We start from the raw sequence: 23086 nt of genomic DNA on the forward strand, positions 1-23086 counted from the left end.
GTTTCATGGGGTTGCAAAGAGTCAGACATGACTGAGCGACTGAACTGAACTGGGATACCCTAAACTGAGCTTAAGGGGCGGTGTAGGTGGAGGCACAAGGGCATAACATTCAAGTACAGGGTGGATGTTACCGTTTCTTCCCTTGGGTTGCAAAATCGAACCTCAGGGCTCCGGAGGCCCTGATTTCTGCCTTTAGAGGCTCAGGTCCAACATATCTAGTCAAAAATCTCATTCCCTAGTATGTTACAGCACCAGGTTCAGAATTGCTAGTCTTGTATTCCTATGAAGACCTTAAATTAAAATTATTACCCTCACAGCTTCCAAGAGGAACTAGAGCCCAGGCAAGGTCTGTTTACCCTTCAGTTTCCTCGAAGAGACCTTTCTCTGACATCTTTGCTTAGACACCATTTCACTCCCTCGTTTTCTCCTCCTATTCACTTTTAAGAGATTAATATGTTTTAATTAATTAATAGATTTATACACACACACACACACACACACACACAAGTCTAGTGAATACTACTGACCCTAACACCTGCTCAGAGACCCCGGCCACACTGCTTAGCCTGATTGTAATCGCTTACCATGGAGATCACACTGAGCCCAGTATTTCCAGTTAAAATACATTTTTTTTTAACGTGTCTGTTTAAAGACATTTCATTTCTACACCACCTTTAAGAAATGTTCCTGTACCCAAGATTTCTGCTTAGTTGCCCAGCTCGGCAAACTCGACTTTAGCATTTGCATCAAGAAACGCCTCTGAACCCAACTTTGTTGTACAGTAACATGCTTTCCTCATAAGGCATCATATACTGTTGGAGAATACCCAGTTTCTTCATTGTGTCACAGTTCTTTTCAAATAACCCCAAGTATCAGCCCTCAGAACCCCCTAAGGAGTAAGACACCAGGAAGGAATTCTTTGGATATATAATCGTTCAGACATCCTTCCCCACTTCCCTTCATCACTGTGGCAGCGTTTGAGAACGCCATGTCAGATTTTGGTCCTAAGATTTCTGTTAGAGGCTCATAGTCCCAGGCTTGCCTGGAGCTCTATCTGTGGATTCAAAAAGTAGCTAACTTTGTAGCTTTTTAAAAGATCCTGTAACTCCACATCTTGCTTTATAGTATACCCTAAGGGCCGTGGGAGGCCCCTGGCATCCTCGTTCAGAAGCTGGAAATCTTGACTTTCAGTCTCATTGGCGCATATAGCATTATCATATCCCCTCCTCCAACAGCCTTAGATCAGAAAGCATCCCCTTCTCAGCATCTATTCAGCCTGCATGAAACCCAGCCAGACTTCATGATGTAGCCATTGGGTGGTCACTGAGTGTTTAGTCTGTTATCTTCCTGAAGCTTTTCTTTTTTCTGTTCCTAGGGTATGTCAGCTGTCTGAGCTCGGCCTTCTGTTTCCTTCATCTCAGAGTGGCTTTGGTACCTAGCATATTTTCATTTTTCTTTTCTTAAATGAGATTATTAGTACTAAATCCCTTCTCTCCCTCAGAGTTACCATTAACAAAAAAGTCTGCCTACATCTGGCTCATCTCTGACTTTTTTTCTAAAGATGTCTAGCTTGCCACTGTCAAAGAAACAGTGTATGTCTGGGCCTGATTCAAAACCAAGTCCTGATTTCTCCTCCGCTTGTTCTGTAGTGTTCGAAGAGCCATCAGGATCAGCCAGCGTGAGTTTCTCTAAGATAAATCTTAGAGGTGGGATGGTGTTGTGGTTGGTGGGAAAGTATCTCTGTTATTTAAGCTTTTACTTTATCTTGTTGAAACTTTTTTCCCTCCATTCCTAGGGAATGCCAAAAAAGGGCAGTGAAACAGACATAGATGAAGGTCTTTACTCTAGACAGTTGTAAGTGTGACTAAACCTGGTTATATGAAGCCACAGAGGGACACAGAAGATAAAGGAGGGTTAGCCAAGCCCTAACCAAGTCTTCTTCAAATCTTGCAGGTATGTCCTCGGCCATGAGGCTATGAAGCATCTCCAGGCATCCACTGTGCTGGTATCAGGACTTCGGGGCCTAGGGGTGGAGATTGCCAAGAATATCATCCTTGGTGGTGTCAAAGCTGTCACCCTGCATGATGAGGGCACTGCTCAGTGGGCTGACCTCTCGTCCCAGGTATTCTTTCCTGACTCCCTTCCCTTGCCCCGGCACCAAACAGCTCGATCTCTGCATTCACATCACTTTTTTCCTTTCTGTACCTTCTTGTAGTTCTACCTGCGAGAGGAGGACATTGGTAAGAACCGTGCTGAGGCATCACAGCCCTGCCTTGCTGAACTCAACCACTATGTGCCAGTCAGCACCTACACTGGTGCCCTTGTTGAAGACTTTCTTAGTGGTTTCCAGGTATCTTGCAGCATCAACTTGCCTTCCTTTTCTCAGATTCATTTTCTGGTTTGTCCAATATATTTTTTAATGGACTGGGCCTGTGGGTGCTGATACTCTGCTTGGGGTTTCCTAAAGAACTTGGGCACTGGAATTCTTGTTATAGTGGTAGGAACTTACCCTTGTGAATAGGGAAGAAGATTCGGACAAGGACTCTTTCCATATTGTTGCTGAGCAGGGTTAGATTTGTCCTGTTTTGTTTAGTATTAAAATGGAAAGTAATGAAAGTGTAGTGATTTGGGGTTAAATGCCAGCTTTTACAGAGTATGTGAAAGGGCATACTGGGTTGTAGGCAGGTAGGAGTGGGTGTCCATTTTTCAGAGAAGTGAATTAGTTGGTCTTCAGATTCTGTCCCATTAATACCTCTTTACATTTCTTGTCATAGTCTGGGAATCATATTTATCTTGCACTTTCACCCTCACTGAGTATTGTTACAGTCTTTGTAGACCGGGACCTGGGGATTAGAGTTGACCAGAAGAGGGAAGCAGGGGACCCAAGTCTCGAAACAAGGTTGCTTTATTTGCAGAAACGCACATTTATATATCTTCATACAAGGCAGCTTTAGGCAGTAAAAAAATGAGCAAAAACAAAGCCAGGCAAATAGCAATCTTTAAAGGGCCAGAAAGTGTTCCATGTCCTGAATAAAATGGGCATAACTGAATAGATTACATTTAAGTAAAAGGTCACTGAAGAGAGTCACTGAAAGGATTCCAAATAGGTGCCCTTTGTCATGATCTCAGACTTGAGAACTGCATGCAACTTTGCTCATTCCTGTTTTCCAGGAATTGATAAGAGAATAGAGAGTCCTTGAGAAATGACACCCAAAAGAAGAGAATAACATATTGGATCCCTTAAAGTTGAACATCCCCCGATGATTCCCCCTTTTTGATTTGTTCATAATTGGGGGTGACTGTAGACACTTTTGTGAAAAAGGCCCTGACCAATTGAGCTTGTTTAGTTTGAACAATTTTAGTTGAAAGGCATCGGTATACTACAAATGTAATCACCAGGACAGTTATCAGTGTTATAGTTTCAGATCCGATACTACATGTAATGTTTTAAAACCATCCTTGAGGGTCCAGCCCAGATAATTTATTAGTTAGCTGTTCAGCAAAGGTTTCCAAATTGTTGGAAGACGGGAGACTCTTAGAGAAGGTTTCCAAAATTTTGTTTTGCCACAATTGCACATTTAAGGAAGTGTTATTATGTATATTTTGCAGTTTAAATTTGGTTTGTTCTCAATTGTAAGCATTATGGTTGAACCGAACAGCAGTGATACAATCTTGTGTAGGATTCCAACCACAGTTTAATAATATTTGTTTTAGTAAATCTATTAATTGATCTCCAACCCATTGGATGGCTGTTTCTAATTTCTGAATTTTGTCTTGAACTTTTTCATCTATCTGAACCTGAGTGACCCATATAGAATGAGCATCTTTAGTCCAATTTTGAATAAAGTTTTATGTTTGAACTGAAGTTTGTAAAGCAGTGTCTGCAACAATAGCAGTAGTGCAAATGGCTATTAATCTCAAAATGCCAAGAATCAGCCATCCAATTAACTGCTTAGATCGTCAGAGTAATTTACTGAGTAACTGGGAGGCAAGTCCTGTCATAGGACTTTCTTCCCACTGTCATTGGAGATCTGCTGGCAACCCTAGACTAAGTGGAGATCCAAGAATCGAAAGGGATTTCTTTTTTAGAGGAATAGAGGAATTAAGACAAGTATACAATTTGTAATCTATACAAGTCATAGAAAGTAAAGCCTTATTAAATTTTAAGTTTCCTGTGGCCGTAACAAACGGAAGGGGAACACGAGCTTATATAAAATATGAATGATTATAATGGAAGGAATAGTTACTATGATTACAGCTAGTCTCTGTGAAATATCTAGTGCAAGTTTCAAGTTTTTCAGTACTCACAGCAAGTCTCCAGATGTCCCAATGTTTAGGTCCAGTCTGTATATTGAGGACAATTCGAGGGCAAGGAGGTGCCATTCCGCCATCAAGCCAGCCAGGGAGTCCTTTGTCATGGAAGTGTTCCATTGAACTGTTGGTAATCTTCCATGTTACTTGAGTAACATAATAACACATAGTACTGTTAATATCATCTGAGCAGTTAGATAACCACATATCATAGGGTCCACAGTCAACAATGGTGTAATTGGCCACAAACATTAACTTCCCTGATTTAGCTTGACATATATCCCAAAAAACAGGAGTGTATTTAAAGTCCTTATAAGTAAACACCTTATATTCCAACTTTTTTCCTTCTCCTAGAGTTTTGGTCGTATTGACATGGTTCTCATAAAAGGACAGGGCAGTAAACAGTCCAAGCAATGTGCGGAAGTTGTTTTTTTGGAGGCAGGACAAAAGTCCACGTTTCTTGAACATGAATACATGATACTGCTGGGCCCATGCGTAAAAGGAAGGATTTACTAGCCTAGAGAGATGTTAATCAATCTGCCTTCTTTCTCAGGATGAGAGGGCCCCTCCAAGTTCCAAGGAAAAGGCATATGTATTGACTTATTAGTGGATTGATCAGTCCTATGTCTGTCCATTTCGTGACCTGCAATAAAGGAGGGTTAGGTATGGCCCAATAAGTGTGCTTAATCAAGTCAGCCTGAGTGGGAGAAGCAAAAGCAAGCATAGCGACAAAAATATTTTCAGGATTCTGAGGAATTCTCTGTTGAGAAACGAGAGTTTCAGCTTGATTAGTAAGGATTTTTATCTGTCCCCAAGTAGGGAAATAAAAGGGCGATGACGTTCAATGTGGCATTTCTTGGCAGTTTTTAAAGCCACCATGGCTTGTACTGGAAACTCTTCCTTCTGGGGATGTTGCCGTTTCGTCTCTGTCTTGAAGACCAGTGGCTCCCCTGGGGCAGCTCTTCTGAAGAGGGAGCCAACTGATTTCGTTGGATCCAGCTGGAGAAATACAAGCATACCTCTTTTCCCTGTAATAGTAATTTTCCAATTTTTCATTGTTTAGTCAACCCATCTTGATACCAAATAGGCAGAGGAAGGGAGGTGTTCCTTCAATGCCTCAAAATGTTTCTCTGCTTTTGTCAAAATATCTCCTTGTGGTAAGTTTAAAAAATGCAAAACAAAGCTGTATTAATAGTAGTTATAGGATTAAAGAATATATTGTGTTGGAATCTAGTGAAGTCTGCTCTGGATAAGGAGGATAGATGTGTTCCTGTGTGTTCCCCCTTTTTTAATTGTTTTATTTATAGTTTCAGTGTTCAACTGTGTCCTGTGCTTGTGGATTATAAGGAATACTTACAATATGTTTAATAGAAAATGAGTGTAAAAATTGTTGGAATTGTCTAGAATATAGGCAGGGCCATTGTCTGTTTTTATAGAACTAGGTGTTCCCTTTATTGCAAAGCAAGTTAACAGGTGGGTTATAACATGTTGTATAGTTTCACCTCGGAGAGGTGTGGCCCATATAAAAGAAGAATTTGTGTCAGTTGAGACATGTAAGAAGGCAGAGGGAGAAAGTTCAGGTCAATGAGTTATATCTATTTGCCATAGTTCATTGGGTTGTAATCTTCGAGGTTTGATACCTTGTGTAATGGGTTGAAGATGTAGGGGCCTATAAGTAGAGCAGTTATTAATGATTTCTTTAGCATGTCGGTATGGGATTTTCCAAATTTGATGTAATGAGCCAGCATTATTGTGTAATAGAGCATGTTGGCCACATAATATTGACATATAATAGGAGACTTCATCATTTTTTGAGGCAGTACAGTCTATTGATATCGTTTGTGAGGCCCCCTATGATTAGGATAAGGGAGAGAGAAAGCAAGTCTCTCTAGGTCTAGAGGGTGTAAAGGTATATAGTATTCTAGAAGGGACTGTTTGAGGAAAAAGAAGAGAATCATTTATGACTGGTATATTGACGGCAGCATTGTTGGATGCTGCCTGGTTTTTGTTGATGGGGACCTGGTGAGTCCCCATCTTTGAGTTTCCTGAAATAAGATTTCTCTCAACATCATATTTAGATTGACCTTTTTTTAGCCCAGTGTGAGAGTTGGACTGTGAAGAAAGCTGAACGCCGAAAAATTGATGCTTTTGAACTGTGGTATTGGAGAAGACTCTTGAGAGTCCCTTGGACTGCAAGGAGATCCACCCAGTCATCCTAAAGGAGATAAGTCCTGGGTGTTCATTGGAAGGACTGATGCTGAAGCTGAAACTCCAGTACTTTGGCCACCTCATGTGAAGAGTTGACTCATTGGAAAAGACCCTGATGCTGGGAGGGATTGGGGGCAGGAGGAGAAGGGGACGACAGAGGAGGAGATGGCTGGATGGTATTACTGACTCCATGGGCATGAGTTTGACTAAATTGCAGGAGTTTGTGATGCACAGGGAGGCCTGGCGTGCTGTGATTCATGGGGTTGCAAAGAGTCGGACATGACTGAGCGACTGAACTGAACTGAACTGAACTGATCCTCTTATGACAGTGAGGGCAGACTTTTGGAGGCTTTTGAATAGTTTCAATTTGTATATGTGTGTGTGTGTGTGTGTGTGTGTGTGTGTGTGTTAGGGCAATTATTTTAATGGCTCTTATCTCCATAAACAAAACATCTTTCATTTTCCTTTTTAAAGGTAGCAGCCATTGTTTTAGCTAATATTTGCGTTTTCTGAGTTTTTAATCTTAAGTTGTGACAAGCCTTCAAATAATAAGATTCTTGGTCTCATGAATTGGAGCAGTGGCTGTTTGATATTTCTGATTTGCATTCTCATATATAAGCAGTTTTTCTAACTGTATTTTGGCTTCTTCTCTGAGAACATTATGGGAGATGGCAACTCCCAGTCTAGCTAAAAAATCAGCATAGGCTTCATTAGGTCCTTGTAATATCTTTGTGTAGCTACCTTTAGGTTCCCCTTGAGGAGTAATTTGATCCCAAGCATCAAGGGCAACTTCTTTCAGTTGTTCATGCAATAAAGGACGGCATTGTATCTGAACTTGCACCAAATCAAATTGCCCTTTACCGGTTAACATTTCAAAAGTAATTTGGTTTTGGGGAGTGCCAGTTCGAGCATTAGAATTGGCATGATCTTGGGCCACATTGTGAAACTATATTATCTACTGAAGATATTTTCTTGTTTTAGGAAGATCTTATATCAAAATTGGCCAACCATAAGGAATAAAATTTTCAATAGAAGATGCCACAGAGTTTAGAAGTTCCTTAGTAAAAGGTGAATAAGGGCCATACATTGTTACAACCTTTTTCATTTGTTGCATGTGAGAAAAACCAGTGCCTTCATATTGAGCTGTTAGTTGCCCTTGAGCATTAATATTTCTTTACACAGGAAAGGCAAGAAGATCATTGGCCTCAGAGACTTGAGATTGCAAAGTCAGTAAATCAGAAAGCCTTCATCATGAAGAACGAGTGGATCATCTGTATTCATAAAAATGAGTGGGTGTCATGGGCTTATTGTCATCAAAAAGTATCGTTGGCTTTAGTGTCAAAGAGAGCAGCAGAAGAATCATCATCAGATTCATTTTGTTTTTTAATTGAGGGGACCTTAGTTTTCGTTCCTGTTACTAGAGGAAGAGGAGTGCTTGGGGTAGCCGGAGCAGGGATGGTGGGAAAGTTTTGAAACATTTTATGTTGCTCTAATTGGGCCTTTTGTAAACTCTTATCATTTAATTTATATTCGTATAATGAGAGTTACGTTTGTTGATGATTATCGGGGGGCTAGAATTGCCTTGAAATGGCAAGATTATGGCTTTAATGAAGGCCCACAACGGCCAGAAATCTATTGGAATATTTTCTCTCTGTCTTGTGGTTTGTTTAATTTTTTTTTTTAACCCAGTTCCAAATTTTTAAATTGGAACTGCTTTCATCAGGGAACCAGGGATTATATTCAACCTCTGTTTGTAGACAAGCCTCTATCTGCTGATGTGAAACTGAAAGTCCTGAACCTTAAATAAATGATGAAGTAAAGTAGAAAAGTGGTTGGGGCATTCCAGCCATTTGTCACATAACCCTGCAATTACCGAACTCCGTAGGTCCTAACAGTCACTCCATCTGCTTGTCAAGGGCATTCACCAGGTCCCTGTTGGGGCGCGACTTGTCACAGTCTTTGCAGACTGGGACCTGGGGACTGGGGTCAACCAGAATTGGGGTGCAGGTGACCCAGGTCTCGAGTGAAACAAGGGTGCTTTATTTGCAGAAACGCACATTTATATATCTTCATACAAGGCAACTTGTAAGGGAGTAAAAACTTTCAGCAAAAACAAAGCCAAGCACGTAACAGCCTTTAAAGGGCCAGAAAGTATTCCATATCTTGAGTAAGAGGGGTGTAACTGAATAATTACCTTTAAGTAAAATGTCACTGAAGGGAGTCACTGAAAGGAGTCCAAGAAGGTGCTCTTTCTCATGATCTCAGTCCTGAGAACTGTGTGCACCTCTGCTCGTCGCTGGTTTCCAGGAACTGATGAGGAATAGAGAGTCCTTGAGAAATGGCACACAAAAGAAGAGAATAACATATTGGATCCCTGAAAGTTGAACGTCCCCTGACAGAGTATAAAACATGTACTTTATATTTGTAGAAAAGGTCAGAACTAGTAAGCTGGAGCCCTGACCTTCTGCCAGTTCCTGACTTGCCTTTCTCCTTTTTTTTTCCTTCCTCCCCTTCACCTCAGTGCCAGTCATTTTTTCAGTGAGCTGCTTTCTTGTTACAGGTGGTGGTCCTTACCAACTCTCCTTTGGAGGACCAGCTGAAGGTGGGTGAGTTCTGTCACAGGCACGGAATCAAGCTGGTGGTAGCAGACACTCGAGGTCTATTTGGGTGAGTTCCACCTTCTCCCTTTATCCCTAACTCCTTCCTAGGCCAGGCCAAAACCCCCCTGGCTCTCAGTGCCCTAATGATACTCTCAGGAAAACCATGTATACAAGTCTGCATGTCCACCGCTGCCCATACTGCGTAAGCGCTGTCATATTACCAGCATGATGCCTCAGTACCCAAGTTCCAGGTCTCAGTCCTGTTTTCTCCTTTTACAGGCAATTATTCTGTGACTTTGGAGAGGAAATGATCCTCACGGATTCCAATGGGGAACAGCCTCTCACTGCTATGGTTTCTATGGTTACCAAGGTATGGAGTCTGGCCCAAGGCAGGCATGTTTGTAGCCTTGGTCCTTGTCTATGCCCCGGGTACCCTGATTCTACATGTGAGACTTTCTTTAACTTCTCTTCCAACCAGGGCAACCCTGGTATTGTCACTTGCCTGGATGAGTCCCGACACGGATTTGAGAGTGGTGACTTCGTCTCCTTTACAGAAGTTCAGGGCATGAATGAACTCAATGGCATCTGTCCACTAGAGATCAACGTCCTGGGTATGCTAAGCTGGGGGTCAAGAAATGATTACCTAGAACAAAGGGAGAATTGTCCCTGTGGTCATATGTATGTATACTGAATTGCACCACAGACCAAGAGGATATAACTCTCTGATCTCTCACCTGGGATTTACAAGACATGTGTCCATGTAGCCTTAGCTGAGAACTGTGAACTGAACCTAGAAGCAGAAAGATGAATACCGCTAGTATTTGATTCCATTTGGCTCATTGGTTGCACCTCTCTTTTATTTTTTCTTTAACTTTTAGACTGTGTAAATGTAAATTCTGCATTTGCTTTTCCAAGTAATACTTTATCACTGCGCACACACACACCAAAATAATTGCAATTTCATGTGCGTCATAAACCTCTTCAAGCATTAAAAAGCTAGAAGAGCTTTTTTATTTTATAATTGTCAAATTAAAATTATTTGTTGGGGTTTGGCAGTTACATGTTCTCTACATTTAGATGTGCATCCAGTACCATTTTGCTTCCACTCAGGCTCTATCATATGTTGTACTTTAGTGGTGACTCTTCTTGCTTTTTGATGTTTGAAATTGTCTTTATTTCAGAATGCCTGATTTTGAAAAAAAAATATTTTTGCAGAGTGTAGCATTCTAGATATAATTGCTTAAAGATGTGGTACTCTTCTTTCCTGCCTGTTTTCCCCCACAAAGTCTCCTGTTCTTATCCTTGTTCCTTTGTATTTAACATTCTTAAATTTTCTACCACTGATCTTAAGAAATGGATTGATGATTATATACCTTAGTATATTTTGCAATTATGATAGTAGACCTTTGTGTAATTTTCTCGGTGCTTCCTTTCAAATTTATATTACCTCTGAGATCATAGCTTTATCAGATTTGGAATATGTCTGTGCCCTCCCCCACCCCCACCACTTTCTTTCGTCTCAGTACTACTTTCTCAGCCCACACCCCACTCCATCATCTCTTTGCAGATCTCCAGTTACATGCGTTTTAAGCCACTTTGCTCTTTGGTTTTCTCCATGCTCTTTGTTGTATCATGGATAATTTCTTCTACTTTATTAAATCTACTACTTTTTTCTTGTGTGTTAATTTGTTAAACATACCAAGTATATAAAATCAGCGCACACATGCATGCATGCTAAGTCACCAAAGTTGTGTCCAAGTCTTTGCGACCCTACAGACCGTAGTCTGCCAGGCTCCTCTGTCCGTGGGATTCTGCAGGCAAGAAAACTGGAGTGGAATACCGTTTCCTCCTCCAGGGGATCTTCCCACTGAGGGCTCAAACCCGGGTCTCTTTTAATGTCTCCTGCATTGGCAGGCAAGTTCTTTACAACTAGCACCACCTGTCAAGTCATAAATATATTTCAGGTGTCAACAGAGTTCTCCGTAATCATGAATATAGTACAGAATGATTTGGAAGATATAAAAAAGACATATGGCTGCTTCAAGTGAAAAAATACATGGAATCTAATAAATCCCAACAAAGGTGTGAGGCAGAAAAGCTTTTTAAAGAAATAATATTGCAAAGTTTACAGATTTGATGAAAATTAAAGCCAGAGATTCATGACCTGGAAATTTTTGATGGATGGAAGATAATTGTGGATTTTAGAGTTTCAAGCTGCATTTTCGTGTTCCTTTCATAATTTTTGAGCTTATCTCATTGATGTTGGATCCTTTAAATGCTTGCTTTACTTTTTGCTCCAGAGTGACATGTTGGACATAGAGTACCTATGCTATTGAAGAAATCAGCATTGTGGGGCTTTTTGTTTGTTTGTTTGTTTTTCATTTAATTTTACTAGTTGGAGGCTAATTACTTTACAATATTGTAGTGGTTTTTGTCACACATTGACATGAATTAGCCATGGATTTACATGTATTCCCCATCCTGCTCCCCCCTTCCACCTTCCTCTCTACCCGATCCCTCTGGGTCTTATGAAAGTATTTTAATTGAAGTGCAGTTGACTTAGAATCTTGTGTTAGTTTCTACTTTATAGTAGAACTATACTACTACTACTATAGTTCTACTATAGTCGAACTACTTTATAGTGGTTTAGTTGTATATACATTCTTTCATGTGTTCCTTTCCACTATAGTTTATCACAGGGAATTGGATATGGTTCCATGTGCTGTACAGCAGGACCTTGTTGTTTTCCATCCTGTGTATAATAGTTTGCATCTGCTGATCCCATACTTTGAATCCAAGGGAGAGGTGGGTGGTGAGAGGGAGAGTTGGGTGGTTCTTCCATTCTGGTTTTGGTAGTCCTGTTGATCTTGGGAGGGTGTGAATTGACAGATAAATCTTAATGCTTTTTATCCTCTAGGGCCCTACACCTTTAGTATCTGCGATACCTCAAATTTCTCTGATTATATCCGTGGAGGCATTGTCAGTCAGGTCAAAATAACTAAGAAGATAAGCTTTGTAAGTATGTGCAGGAGGGTGTACTGTAAGGTTCCAGGTATTTCTCACTTCATTTTGTTTTGCTTTTTTAGTTCTGATGTGGTCTTCTCTGTTCTCCACCAGAAATCCTTGCTCAACTCACTGGCAGAGCCAGACTTTGTGATAACAGATTTTTCCAAGTATTCTCGCTCTGCTCAACTGCACATTGGTTTCCAGGCCTTGCACCAGTTCTGTGCTCAGCATGGCAGGTCCCCTCGGCCCCACAGTGAGGTAGGTGGGTGAACAAGCCAGCCTGGGTCCTTGCACCAAAGCTCTACCATTACTGCTTCTGTTTACTTTTTCTACCCCTCCCTCTCCCCACAGTGGCATGACTGGGTCTTTTGTTTCTTGTGTCCTACCAGAAGGATGCAGCAGAACTGGTGACCCTAGCAGAGGCTGTGAAGGATCAAGCCCTGCCAGCAGTGCAGCAAGACAGTTTGGATGAAGACCTCATCAGGAAGCTGGCTTACGTGGCTGCTGGGGATCTAGCACCCATGAATGCCTTCATTGGGGGCTTGGCTGCTCAGGAGGTTATGAAGGTAGGTGTGGGTAGAAGGATAGTGGTGGAGTGGGCTCGGTTTCTTTCTGACTCTGCTACTTGCTGTCGGGCTCTGATTAACCAGAGATCACTTCCCCTTTCTTACCTCCTCGTCAGGCCTGCTCTGGAAAGTTTATGCCTATTATGCAGTGGCTGTACTTTGATGCCCTTGAGTGTCTCCCTGAGGACCAGGAGGCTCTTTCAGAGGACAAATGCCTTCCAGTATGTGATGGGGGCCCACAGAGAAGGTATTACTTTGGTCCTCTCCGGTGTACAATTTCTCTAATCCTCTCCTCCCTTCACATGACGCAGTGCCAGAACCGTTATGATGGGCAGGTGGCTGTATTTGGCTCCGGCCTGCAAGAGAAACTGGGCAAGCAGAGATACTTCTTGGTGAGAACTCCTATTGGGAACAAGCTCCTTTTATTTATCCTAGCTCTGGCCACCTCTTCTGGAGTCTTTGCCTTAGAAGGGAGGGTGTTTGATTGTACCCTCATCTCTTTTGTTTAGCATTTTGTTTTCATACCAGTTCCTTTGTTCCTGGTCTTCTGCCTCTTTCCTGATGACCTTGCGTTTTAATGCTCCTGGAATTTAAATATTCAATACTAGAGTCTCTTGCCCAGCCCTCTCTTACAGTCTCCAGGAGGAATAGGACTGGGGTGGCTTTGTTACCCGAGTGCCCCTAACCATTACCTGTCTGTCTTCTTGACTGCCTCCCAGGTGGGCGCAGGGGCCATTGGCTGTGAACTGCTCAAGAACTTTGCCATGATTGGGCTAGGTTGTGGGGACGGTGGGTCAATCACAGTAACAGACATGGACATCATCGAGAAGTCAAATCTGAACCGACAGTTTCTGTTCCGTCCTTGGGACGTCACGGTGAGTGAGATGGACAGGGTTAAGTTGTTGGGTTTTTCTCCTTTTCTTTGTTATCCGTCATGCTAACTTAGGTCTCTTTTGTTTACCCCTTTCCTTCAGCTCCTCCCTTATTTTTTCTCTATGGTTCAGTCTTTGAGCAGACAGTCACTGAGTACTTATATCTTGCATTTGTCATTTTGCATCTCTCCCTACTTTTTTTCCTTTGATTTTTAGTTACGGCTTATGTGAGACTACAGAAGCTAGGATATAGAGGGAAGTTTTATGTAAAAGTCAGGGTTATTTTTTGCGTGCTAAGTGTCTGCCTTTCGTTTTATCATGCAGATACTAGGCACTGCTTTGATAGTTGAGATATATAAGAACATAGAGAAGTTTCTGCTCTTCTCTGATGCAGTGACATAACATTGAGAGTTTCTCAAAATTCAGTGGAGGTAGATAGCACTGTTTCCTCAAGTCCATAGATGTTTCAAGATTTACTAGGACACTATTTTGCTTTTATTTTCATTTCACCAGCTGAATGGTGAATCTCCCTCTCTACTTTGAAAAGCTGTCTGACAAGGACACAGGGTTTTCCAAATGACTCGATCAGTGTATGATGGTACAGAATTGTGCATTAAGGAAATTCACTTTCAATTCAAAAGGAATTGAAAACCAGTGAATGTTGATATGGATTCCACATTTCACCTTGCAATTACATTTGTAAACACCTGTCAAGTTTTCTGTAGTTTTAAAATATCACCTAAAAATTGTTAACTGAAACATTTTTTGTAAGGCTGAATATTCCTTAGGTTCATTTAAACAAAATATATAATGCATTGACTGCAGTAGTTATGAAAATTCATCTGTCTTCTAAAATAGCTTAAGAGAAATGTGCCGAACTGTAAATACACTCGAAACCTGTCTTAAAGTCTTCATGTTGCAGTGTTTTTCTTAATGATGGTGTTATGTAATGGAATTATCATAGTCTTAAGCAGACTAATATTATTTAAACCTTTCTCTGTTTAAATGTCTAATGTAGGAAATAGTGATGGCTTTGCATCACATTAAAAAACAATCCTTTTTAAGACCTCTACGTTTTCAACTGCTAGAATGGATAAATACCAATAGCAAAATGTATAGTTTGAATATGGGGTGAAAGATAATGTTTTAGGGTAAGAATCATTATCAAGATAAAGAACAAAGTGTCATGAGAGGGTAGTTTGCAATGTGGTAAAAAAGGTCTCATTGGAAAGGTGACATTTCCACAGAGAATTAAAAAGGAGAGAGGTGGAGTGGAAGAAATCTCAGGAAAGAATATACTATGTAAAGGTAGCAGCATGAGGAAAATCTCAAGGTGGAAATATTTTTTCTGTGGTTAAGAGATAGAGACGGTGGGAGATCATAGGAATAGAGAAACTTGTAAAAGTAATAGGGGCCACTTCATCTTATCCTTAGTTGAAATTAGGAAGTGATAGAGGGTTTTGAACAGAAGAGGAACTTGAGCTAATACAGGGTTTCAGAGGATCCTGGTTTTGTAAACCAGACGATCTTGGTTTTCTTTCAGTGAACACACCCCATGTGCATTCTGGGTGCTGGTAACTAAAACTAACAATACGTGTTGGGTAGATAGAAGAAACAGGTGCTCGACCCATTGTCTCCTGTTGGATCACTGTTTTCTTTTTAAGCCCTGTTGCCCATTTGTTTCAGCCTCAGCTATGTGGCATTTGTCATATGCCACCGAGCCCCTGAAGTCACAGTGTTGGTCTTGTGCATCATTACTTAAATCAGTTTCCAGAATAGGCCTGCACAGGTGAGTTGGGTGATTATATGGATGACAGTTCTGTTTCCTCTGCCACTACCCAGAAGTCAAAGTCTGATACAGCTGCTGCAGCTGTGAGCCAAATAAATCCACACATCCGGGTCATAAGCCATCAGAACCGTGTGGGCCCTGAGACAGAGCATGTGTATGATGATGACTTCTTCCAAAACCTGGATGGTGTGGCCAATGCCCTGGACAATGTGGACGCCCGTAAGTGTTGTGCATGGGTGAGAACCAGGACAGAGCCATGTTTGTGTTTTGGGGAGGGAGTGTCATCTGTACTGATGTTTACTTCCCCTTCATCTGTTGACTCTTTGCCGCAGGCATGTACATGGACCGCCGTTGTGTTTACTACCGTAAGCCACTTCTGGAGTCAGGAACACTGGGAACCAAGGGTAATGTACAAGTGGTTATCCCCTTCCTGACAGAGTCATACAGCTCCAGCCAGGACCCTCCTGAGAAGTCCATCCCCATCTGCACGCTGAAGAACTTCCCGAATGCCATCGAGCACACATTGCAGGTGATCAGCTGTGGGGGTAGAAAGAGGTAGAACAGACAGGCATCTAGACAATGCCAAGCTCTTTTTATTCCAGTCATGCAAGCCTCAGTGTATATAAGATGTGCCCTCCCTTCAAATCTCCTTCATTCATTTTAGACCTACAACCCTAACCTTTTTGGAATGCTTTTTCTTAACTTGGGAATTTTATATTGGAAACATACAGGGAAGTATTATGTATACTATGTAAAACATTTTACTTAAGAAGCATGAATCTAAGATGTGAAGATGTCTGTCTTTGTGTAGAGGATACTGTTTTCTTGCTAAACAAAATCAACTTCTTAATATCAGCTCTGCTCGTTATTTAAACCCCTCTCTACTCAGTACATATTTATGACTAACATTTTGATTTTTGTCCAGAACACATTTAGCAGTTTGTTTGTCAGAATAATTGTTTATATAGTGTGTGTGTATGTATATACACACACACATGTGTGTGTGTGTGTGTGTGTGTGTGTGTGTGTGTGTGTGTATATATATATATATGTATGTATATATAAGAGCATATCTGTCATCTAGATTGACAATATAAAAGCCTCCCTTTTGCAGCCACTCAGAACCTGGCCCGAATCCCATCTTCTTTTTGGTCCCAAAATAACCATCATTTTATCAAAATAATTCCTAATGCAGTTTTTGAGGATGTTTAGGAAGTATGGGAGTAGTAAGAAAATGAGAAGAAACAGTTTAATCTGTCACTTTTCCTCTCAGGATGAGTTTTAACTTACAGACTCAGTACACAGTGTGTCTCTCCGCCTGTCCATGCCTCCCATGTTTGTGTGTGTATGTATATATTTATAGTTAGAGACTATATATCTATAGTTAGAGACAGAGGGAGAGGTAGTAAGATGTGTTGGAGTGTGTGTCTGTTTGTTTCAATATGTAAAACCTTTGCAAGATTATGGTTCTGTTACTTTGTTTCTTTCTACTAACATACAGAGAGGCCAGTAAAAGGGCTTTTGAAAGGAATACTGGTTTGATACTTGGACTTAAGTTCTTCATGCTTCAGATCCCTTATCTGTAAAACAGAAGTGAAAGTAGTAACTCTCACAGGACTTTTGTAAAGAAGTTACATTTGGTATGTCCTTGTGACATTCAAAATAAGTTTAAAATATATACTTGTGTGCTTATTCTATGATATTAATTCCTTGAGGTGTAGATACTAGTGATACAGAATTTTGAAATGAGGATATAAAAGTCAAGATGTACCTGAAGGTCACACAAGTGTGGCAGAGCTGGCACTTGAATCTGGATCTCCACCAACAGGATGGTTTACACCACTTTGCCTGGGACTATATTATCTCTTTAATTCTCCAGGAAAAGTGCCATTATTATTTTCTGCACAGGCCCTGCAAGATCATTGTAGAGAGATCATTCATGTTTTATTCTTGGTGTGAACTTTTTTTTTTTTTTTTTAATTTGAGGCATGACATACCTTGGGTAACGTGTTCAGCCTCAGAATAAGTTTACCACAGACTTACACTTGTGTAGGAATCTGCCCAGATTAACATCATTGATTTTTAAATGGAATGGTGGGTGTTTAAAAGTTTGAGGAGTCCCACTGGGATGGGTTCATTCCTGTTTTCCCATAGCAGCCGTGGTTTTCCTGTTGACTGTATTTCCCTGATGATCTCTCTAATGCCTGCAGAAACTTAACTTTGTTTCTCATACCTCATTTGTTTCCCGTATCTCAGTGTAATGTTTTCTGCTCTGTCTGCAGTGGGCTCGGGATGAGTTTGAAGGCCTTTTCAAGCAGCCAGCAGAAAATGTCAACCAATACCTTACGTGAGTACTTTGGTGCAAGTGCCTGCTCACCCTGTCTCTGGCCTGTCAGTCAAAGCATTTTGTGACCATTTAACAGTTAGGACCTACTGTACTTTTTTTTTTTGGTGGGGGGAGGGTCAGGGACATACCAGGTATCACACAGTGGTGTGTGGACACTCAGGGATTGTATCCATACCCCCTGTGGTGGAAGCACAGGGAATTCCCTGGTCTACTTTCTGAATAAATTAGTGGTTGCTTGGGCCTTATACCTTTGGAAGTCAGGACTGACTTTCGCAGATATAAGCTTACTCCTGGAATCACTGTGTAATTCTGCATTGGTTTCCCTTCTGATTCTTGATAGAGACGCCAAGTTTGTGGAACGAACGCTGTGCCTGGCAGGCACCCAGCCTCTGGAGGTGCTGGAGGCCGTGCAGCGCAGCTTAGTGCTGCAACGGCCACAATCGTGGGCTGACTGTGTGACCTGGGCGTACTATCACTGGCACACCCAGTACTCCAACAACATCAGACAGCTGCTGCATAACTTTCCTCCTAACCAGGTAGTAACACAGTTGCAGGGACCATTTGTCAGAACCGTTTTACTGGGAACAGCCTGCCCCAGGGTTTTTTAATATTTTTTAATGTATTTTTAAATGGAGGGTTGTTGCTTTACACTATTGTGTTGGCTTCTGCCATGCTTTTGACATGATTCATTCCAGTTAATTCAGTTGTGTCAAGCTTAGCAAGGCTTTGAGAGCTCTTAAAATGAATAAGCAAATGATTTTTGAGGTCAAAGACTGCTACCATTCTCCTCTAATGCCCAGTCAAACTTTTCTTCTAGCTGTCAGATACTTGGTATCAGTTTCCTTTAGACGTAGGATGTGTCATTCCAGATTCCCAGTCAAGACTGTCAAAACTGTAGAAGAAAAAATTCGGAGTTAATGGCATAGAATCTAGCTGTGTTCTCTTGGCACAAGTTACGCAGTTGCTCTCTGCACCTCAGTATACTCATGGAATTAGGAATAGTGATGACCTAATTTCATGAGAGTTTTGTGAAGGTTAATTGCTCTTTGTTAAGTTAGTAAATTAATTTGTTAGTACAGTGCCTGGTGGGCTTCCCTGGTGTCTCAGTGACAAAGAATCTGCCTCAAGTGCAGGAGACCTGGGTTCGATCCCTGGGTCAAGAAGATCCCCTGGCAAAGGGAATGGCTACTCAGGCCAGTATTCTTGTCTGGAGACTCCCATGGACAGAGGAGCCTGGCGTGCTGCAGTCCATGGGGTCCCAAAGAGTTGAACATGACTTAGCATCTGAACAAGAAGAGCACAGTGGCTGGCAGTCTGTAAAAGTTTCATAAATACCTATCTGGTAGAAAATGAGTGTCAAAGTATAGTGAGTTGGGCCTTCTGGGACTGAAAATGAGGAGTTGTGGTTATCAGAGAGACTTCTTGTGGCAGGGTCTGCTCCCCTAAATCTTTCTGTCTTCTAGCTTACAGGTTCAGGAGCCCCTTTCTGGTCCGGGCCTAAACGCTGCCCACACCCACTCATCTTTGATGTCAACAATGTAAGTCTACTCTCCTGGGTCTCCTGCAGTTGGGTGGAAAGTCGCTGAATGGGTGGTAAGGAGGCTGAGCCTCCGTAGGGGAGTACAGATGTTCTTTCCCTTCCTTACCTTGCCTTCTCTTAGCCCCTGCATCTGGACTACGTGATAGCTGCTGCCAACCTGTTTGCCCAGACCTACGGGATGATGGGCTCTCAGGACCGGAGTGCTGTCACCATACTCATTCAGTCTATGCAGGTCCCTGAGTTCACCCCGAAGTCTGGCGTCAGGATCCAAGTTTCTGACCAGGAGCTGCAAACCAGTTCCTCCGTTGGTGAGATACTTTAGCTGGGCTGGAGCCACCATGCTACTGTGGCCCATGTCCATGCAAGCCTCCTGCACACTGATATTTTGCCCCTGGCTCTGCTCTGAGATCTCCTGTCTGAGATTGATCCACCGCCCTCTTTCCTTCTTCAGTTTCCAGTGGGCTGGATGGAGACAAATTCTCTCTCGCGCTACTTCTTTCTTCTCCCTCTCTGAGTGGACCATGTCTTTTCTTTGTGTTTTTTTTTTTTTTTCTCTTTGTTTTGTTCTATTTTCCGTACTACTTTTTGTGTGCTTCTGAGGTAGAAATGGATATGATTTCCACCAGTAGTCTCTCTGCCTGATTTCTTCCCTGGTTCATCTTGACAGATCTCCTCATCTGCATCCCTACTTCTCTCTGATATGTATCTTTAACCTGTTATTAATCTGTGTGTATGTCTTTCTTCATCTCTCTCTCAATATATTCCTCATCTCTCCATCTGTAACTGTCCCCCAACTCAAAATTCCATGTCTCCCCTCCCCACCTCGTGTTCTAGAAGTCCTTGCCTACATTTTATCTTGTTTGTATCCCTCAGTTTCTTCCTTTGTATGTCTGTCGTCTCCTCTTACATCTTTTGCATTTTGTGTCTGAAATAGCTACTCTCTCACATTCCTGTTTGTATAGTTCTCTTTATGCATTTCCCTACCTGTCTCCCCTTCAGGTACTTTCTACTGTCTTCTTTCCTGTACACTTTTTTTTAAACTGCACTGTTTATGCCCCTCCTTCCTTCTCAGATATGTCCTGTTTATCCCATTTCACTACTCTCTTCTTTCCTATCAGTGCATTTCCCTGCAATATTCCTTTCTGTAACTTTTATCCCCTGGTCTCCTGTTTGCTTTTGCGTCTTCCTTCTTATCTCCCCTTGTCTGTGTCGTTCTTCTTTAAGATGTCTTATTTTATGTTCTCATTGACATCCTGCGTTTGTTTGTTTAATATTTTGGTAAAAAACACAAGAGATTTACCATCTTAATCATGTTTAAAACTATGCTTAAGTAATATTAAATACAGTCACATTGTACAGGAAATTTCTAGAACTTAACTTGCAAATCTTAAACTCTATACCCATCAAACAGTAACACCCCAGTCCCCTTCCCCTCTGCCTCTGGCAAACACTAAGGTATACTCCGTGTCTGTGATTTTGATTTTTAGGTAACCTTATGCAGTACTTGCCTTTCTACCTCTGGCTAAGCATGTAGTTCTGAGGCCATTTGTGCTGTTAAACTGCCAGGATTTCAAATGTTCCTCTTTAAGGAGACTTAATGTTTCACTGAATTGATAGACCACGTTTTTGTATACACTCATTCATCAGTGAGCAACCTGGGTTGCATCCATCTTTATTGAAAATAGTTTTGCTGTCTAAACCTTTCTTAGTGTCTCAGTCGTTGTCCCTCAGTGTCTCTAGTTATGCTCCTTTTCACGTCCCACACACCTGTCTACTTCTTTTCTCTTTGGGGTGTTTCTGCCTTATCTTTCCTGCTTCCTTTTACTCTCTCACGTGATGTCTCTCCTTTTTAAATCCTTGATCTGCGTGAACTTCTCTGCCTTACTTTGGACTCCTGCTTTCACCTCAGACCCTGGCCTGGAATCTAATGTGTATCTGAGGACTGACATGTACTACCTCCTCTTGGCAGATGATAACCGCCTACAGGAGCTCAAGGCCATGCTGCCAACCCCAGAGAGCCTTTCTGGGTTCAGGATGTACCCCATCAACTTTGAGAAGGTGCTTGGGAGAGGGGTGCCCTCAGCAGGATAGGAGGATAGGCTGAGCCATCTTTAGCTTTTGTGGGGTTACACGCCTACCATATGGCCCATTTTTTTTTTGGTGGTCTGGGACATCTTTGGCTGCATTGGCAGGTAATGGGGAAAAATAGATGTTGGTCCGTAGTACTATCTAGAAAGCCTTTTGCTCCTGATCTGCTTCCTCTATTCTTCCTCTTGTCTCCACTCAACAACAGGATGATGACACCAACTTCCACATGGATTTCATTGTGGCTGCATCCAATCTCCGGGCAGAGAACTATAACATTCCCCTCGCAGACCGGCATAAGGTAACAAAAATTTGGATCTAACCTTGAACCCTTTCTAAATTTGAATCTGCCACATATGACCTTTTCAGTGGGCTGTCAACTTCTCTTAACAATCACCTCTGCTCGTCACATTCTGTGTCATAGAGCAAGCTGATTGCAGGGAAGATCATCCCAGCCATTGCTACAACCACAGCAGCTGTAGTTGGCCTTGTATGTCTGGAGCTGTACAAAGTGGTACAGGGACACCAACAGCTTGAGTCCTATAAGAATAGCTTCATCAACTTGGCCCTGCCCTTTTTCTGCTTCTCTGGGCCCCTTGCCCCACCCCGTCACCAGGTAAATTCTTGTATTTATGGGAACCTTCGGTATCACGCATCAGTGAGTGACACATGTATGTATATGAGTGGGCAGTATATGTATCTTATCCTTGGAGAACTGGCTCTGGTTTTCATCATTCTGGAGGTTTGCTTTAATTTTGTGCACCCCGTGTTCACTGTTGGAACCTGTGCACTGTGGAAATGAAACTCTCATATCTGTGATTTAAAGAGGAGAGTGTAACCTCGGCTTGTCCCCTGATTTACTCTGCTGTGCTTTATCCTGCAGTTTTATAACCAAGAGTGGACACTTTGGGATCGCTTTGAGGTCCAGGGGCTGCAGCCTAATGGTAAAGAGATGACCCTCAAGCAGTTCCTTGACCATTTTAAGGTAAGACTCCTTCTTCACTTACTACACGTAGGGTAGTGCTTGTCCAGGTCCTTGGTATTGTCCATCCTAGTGACACCGTGGCCCCTCCTTTCTACTATCTTCAGACAGAGCACAAATTGGAGATCACCATGCTATCCCAAGGTGTATCCATGCTCTACTCCTTTTTCATGCCACCCAGCAAGCTGAAGGAGCGGATGGATCAATCGTGAGTTGGGCTCACTGGGCAGGGAGAAATGTTCTGGTCCTGTCTCGGCTAGGAAGCATCAGCTATCTATGCAACTCATGTTTACCGTTTTCCTTAGTTATTTGCCCCTTTATGTCCTTTCCTCTTTTTCTACTTACCTGACCCTGTTATTCCTCATACTAGGATGACAGAAATTGTGAGTCGAGTATCAAAGCAAAAGCTGGGACACCACGTGCAAGCATTGGTGCTTGAGCTGTGCTGCAGTGATGAGGATGGCAAAGATGTGGAGGTTCCTTATGTACGATACACCATTCGCTAATTCCTTTATGCGCCTCTTCCATGTTTTCAGTCAGCTCAACTTTCTGGCATAAGCTGAGCCTTACGTCCTTTTGAGAATTTCTTGTTGCTGCTTGCTGTGTGTAGTGTTGGGATTCTTAATAAAGAGGAGTTCATTCAAGCGTGTCCTATCCTACCTTTGGCAGAGGCCCGAACCTAGTTGTCTTCAGAAGGAGCAGGTTCACATATTAATCCAAAAAGCTCCGCACTGCACCCGTGTGGAATTTCTCTCAAATTCAGGGTTATCAGATAAGATT

The 23086-nt window shown here is 42.0% G+C and overlaps 1 protein-coding gene across 1 annotated transcript; it reads left to right on the plus strand.

The window, feature by feature from the left end:
• The first annotated feature begins 1561 nt into the window (after positions 1-1561).
• LOC133053087 (ubiquitin-like modifier-activating enzyme 1) lies at positions 1562-22812 on the plus strand. Its single transcript, XM_061137905.1, has 25 exons — positions 1562-1678; positions 1796-1854; positions 1954-2122; positions 2216-2350; positions 9080-9186; positions 9399-9489; positions 9598-9730; positions 12037-12134; positions 12237-12383; positions 12515-12691; positions 12808-12912; positions 13003-13083; positions 13411-13566; positions 15406-15571; positions 15685-15881; positions 17635-17699; positions 18040-18235; positions 19163-19237; positions 19361-19547; positions 21209-21297; positions 21533-21625; positions 21749-21940; positions 22208-22309; positions 22414-22514; positions 22677-22812. The coding sequence occupies exons 1-25, from the start codon at positions 1562-1564 to the stop codon at positions 22810-22812; spliced, it is 3174 nt and encodes a 1057-aa protein (XP_060993888.1).
• The last annotated feature ends 274 nt before the right edge of the window (positions 22813-23086 follow it).

Source organism: Dama dama, chromosome X (genome assembly GCF_033118175.1).
Source record: "Dama dama isolate Ldn47 chromosome X, ASM3311817v1, whole genome shotgun sequence".
Taxonomy (NCBI): Eukaryota; Metazoa; Chordata; class Mammalia; order Artiodactyla; family Cervidae; genus Dama; species Dama dama.

What these genes read in the sequence shown, in the direction of transcription:
- LOC133053087 (XM_061137905.1), top strand. Translation starts at nt 1,562, where the DNA reads ATGTCTAGCTTGCCACTGTCAAAGAAACAGTGTATGTCTGGGCCTGAT. An exon ending in ACTTTCTTAGTGGTTTCCAG is followed by an intron (nt 2,351 to 9,079) that starts GTATCTTGCAGC and finishes TTCTTGTTACAG; the next exon opens with GTGGTGGTCCTTACCAACTC. An exon ending in TCATCTTTGATGTCAACAAT is followed by an intron (nt 19,238 to 19,360) that starts GTAAGTCTACTC and finishes GCCTTCTCTTAG; the next exon opens with CCCCTGCATCTGGACTACGT.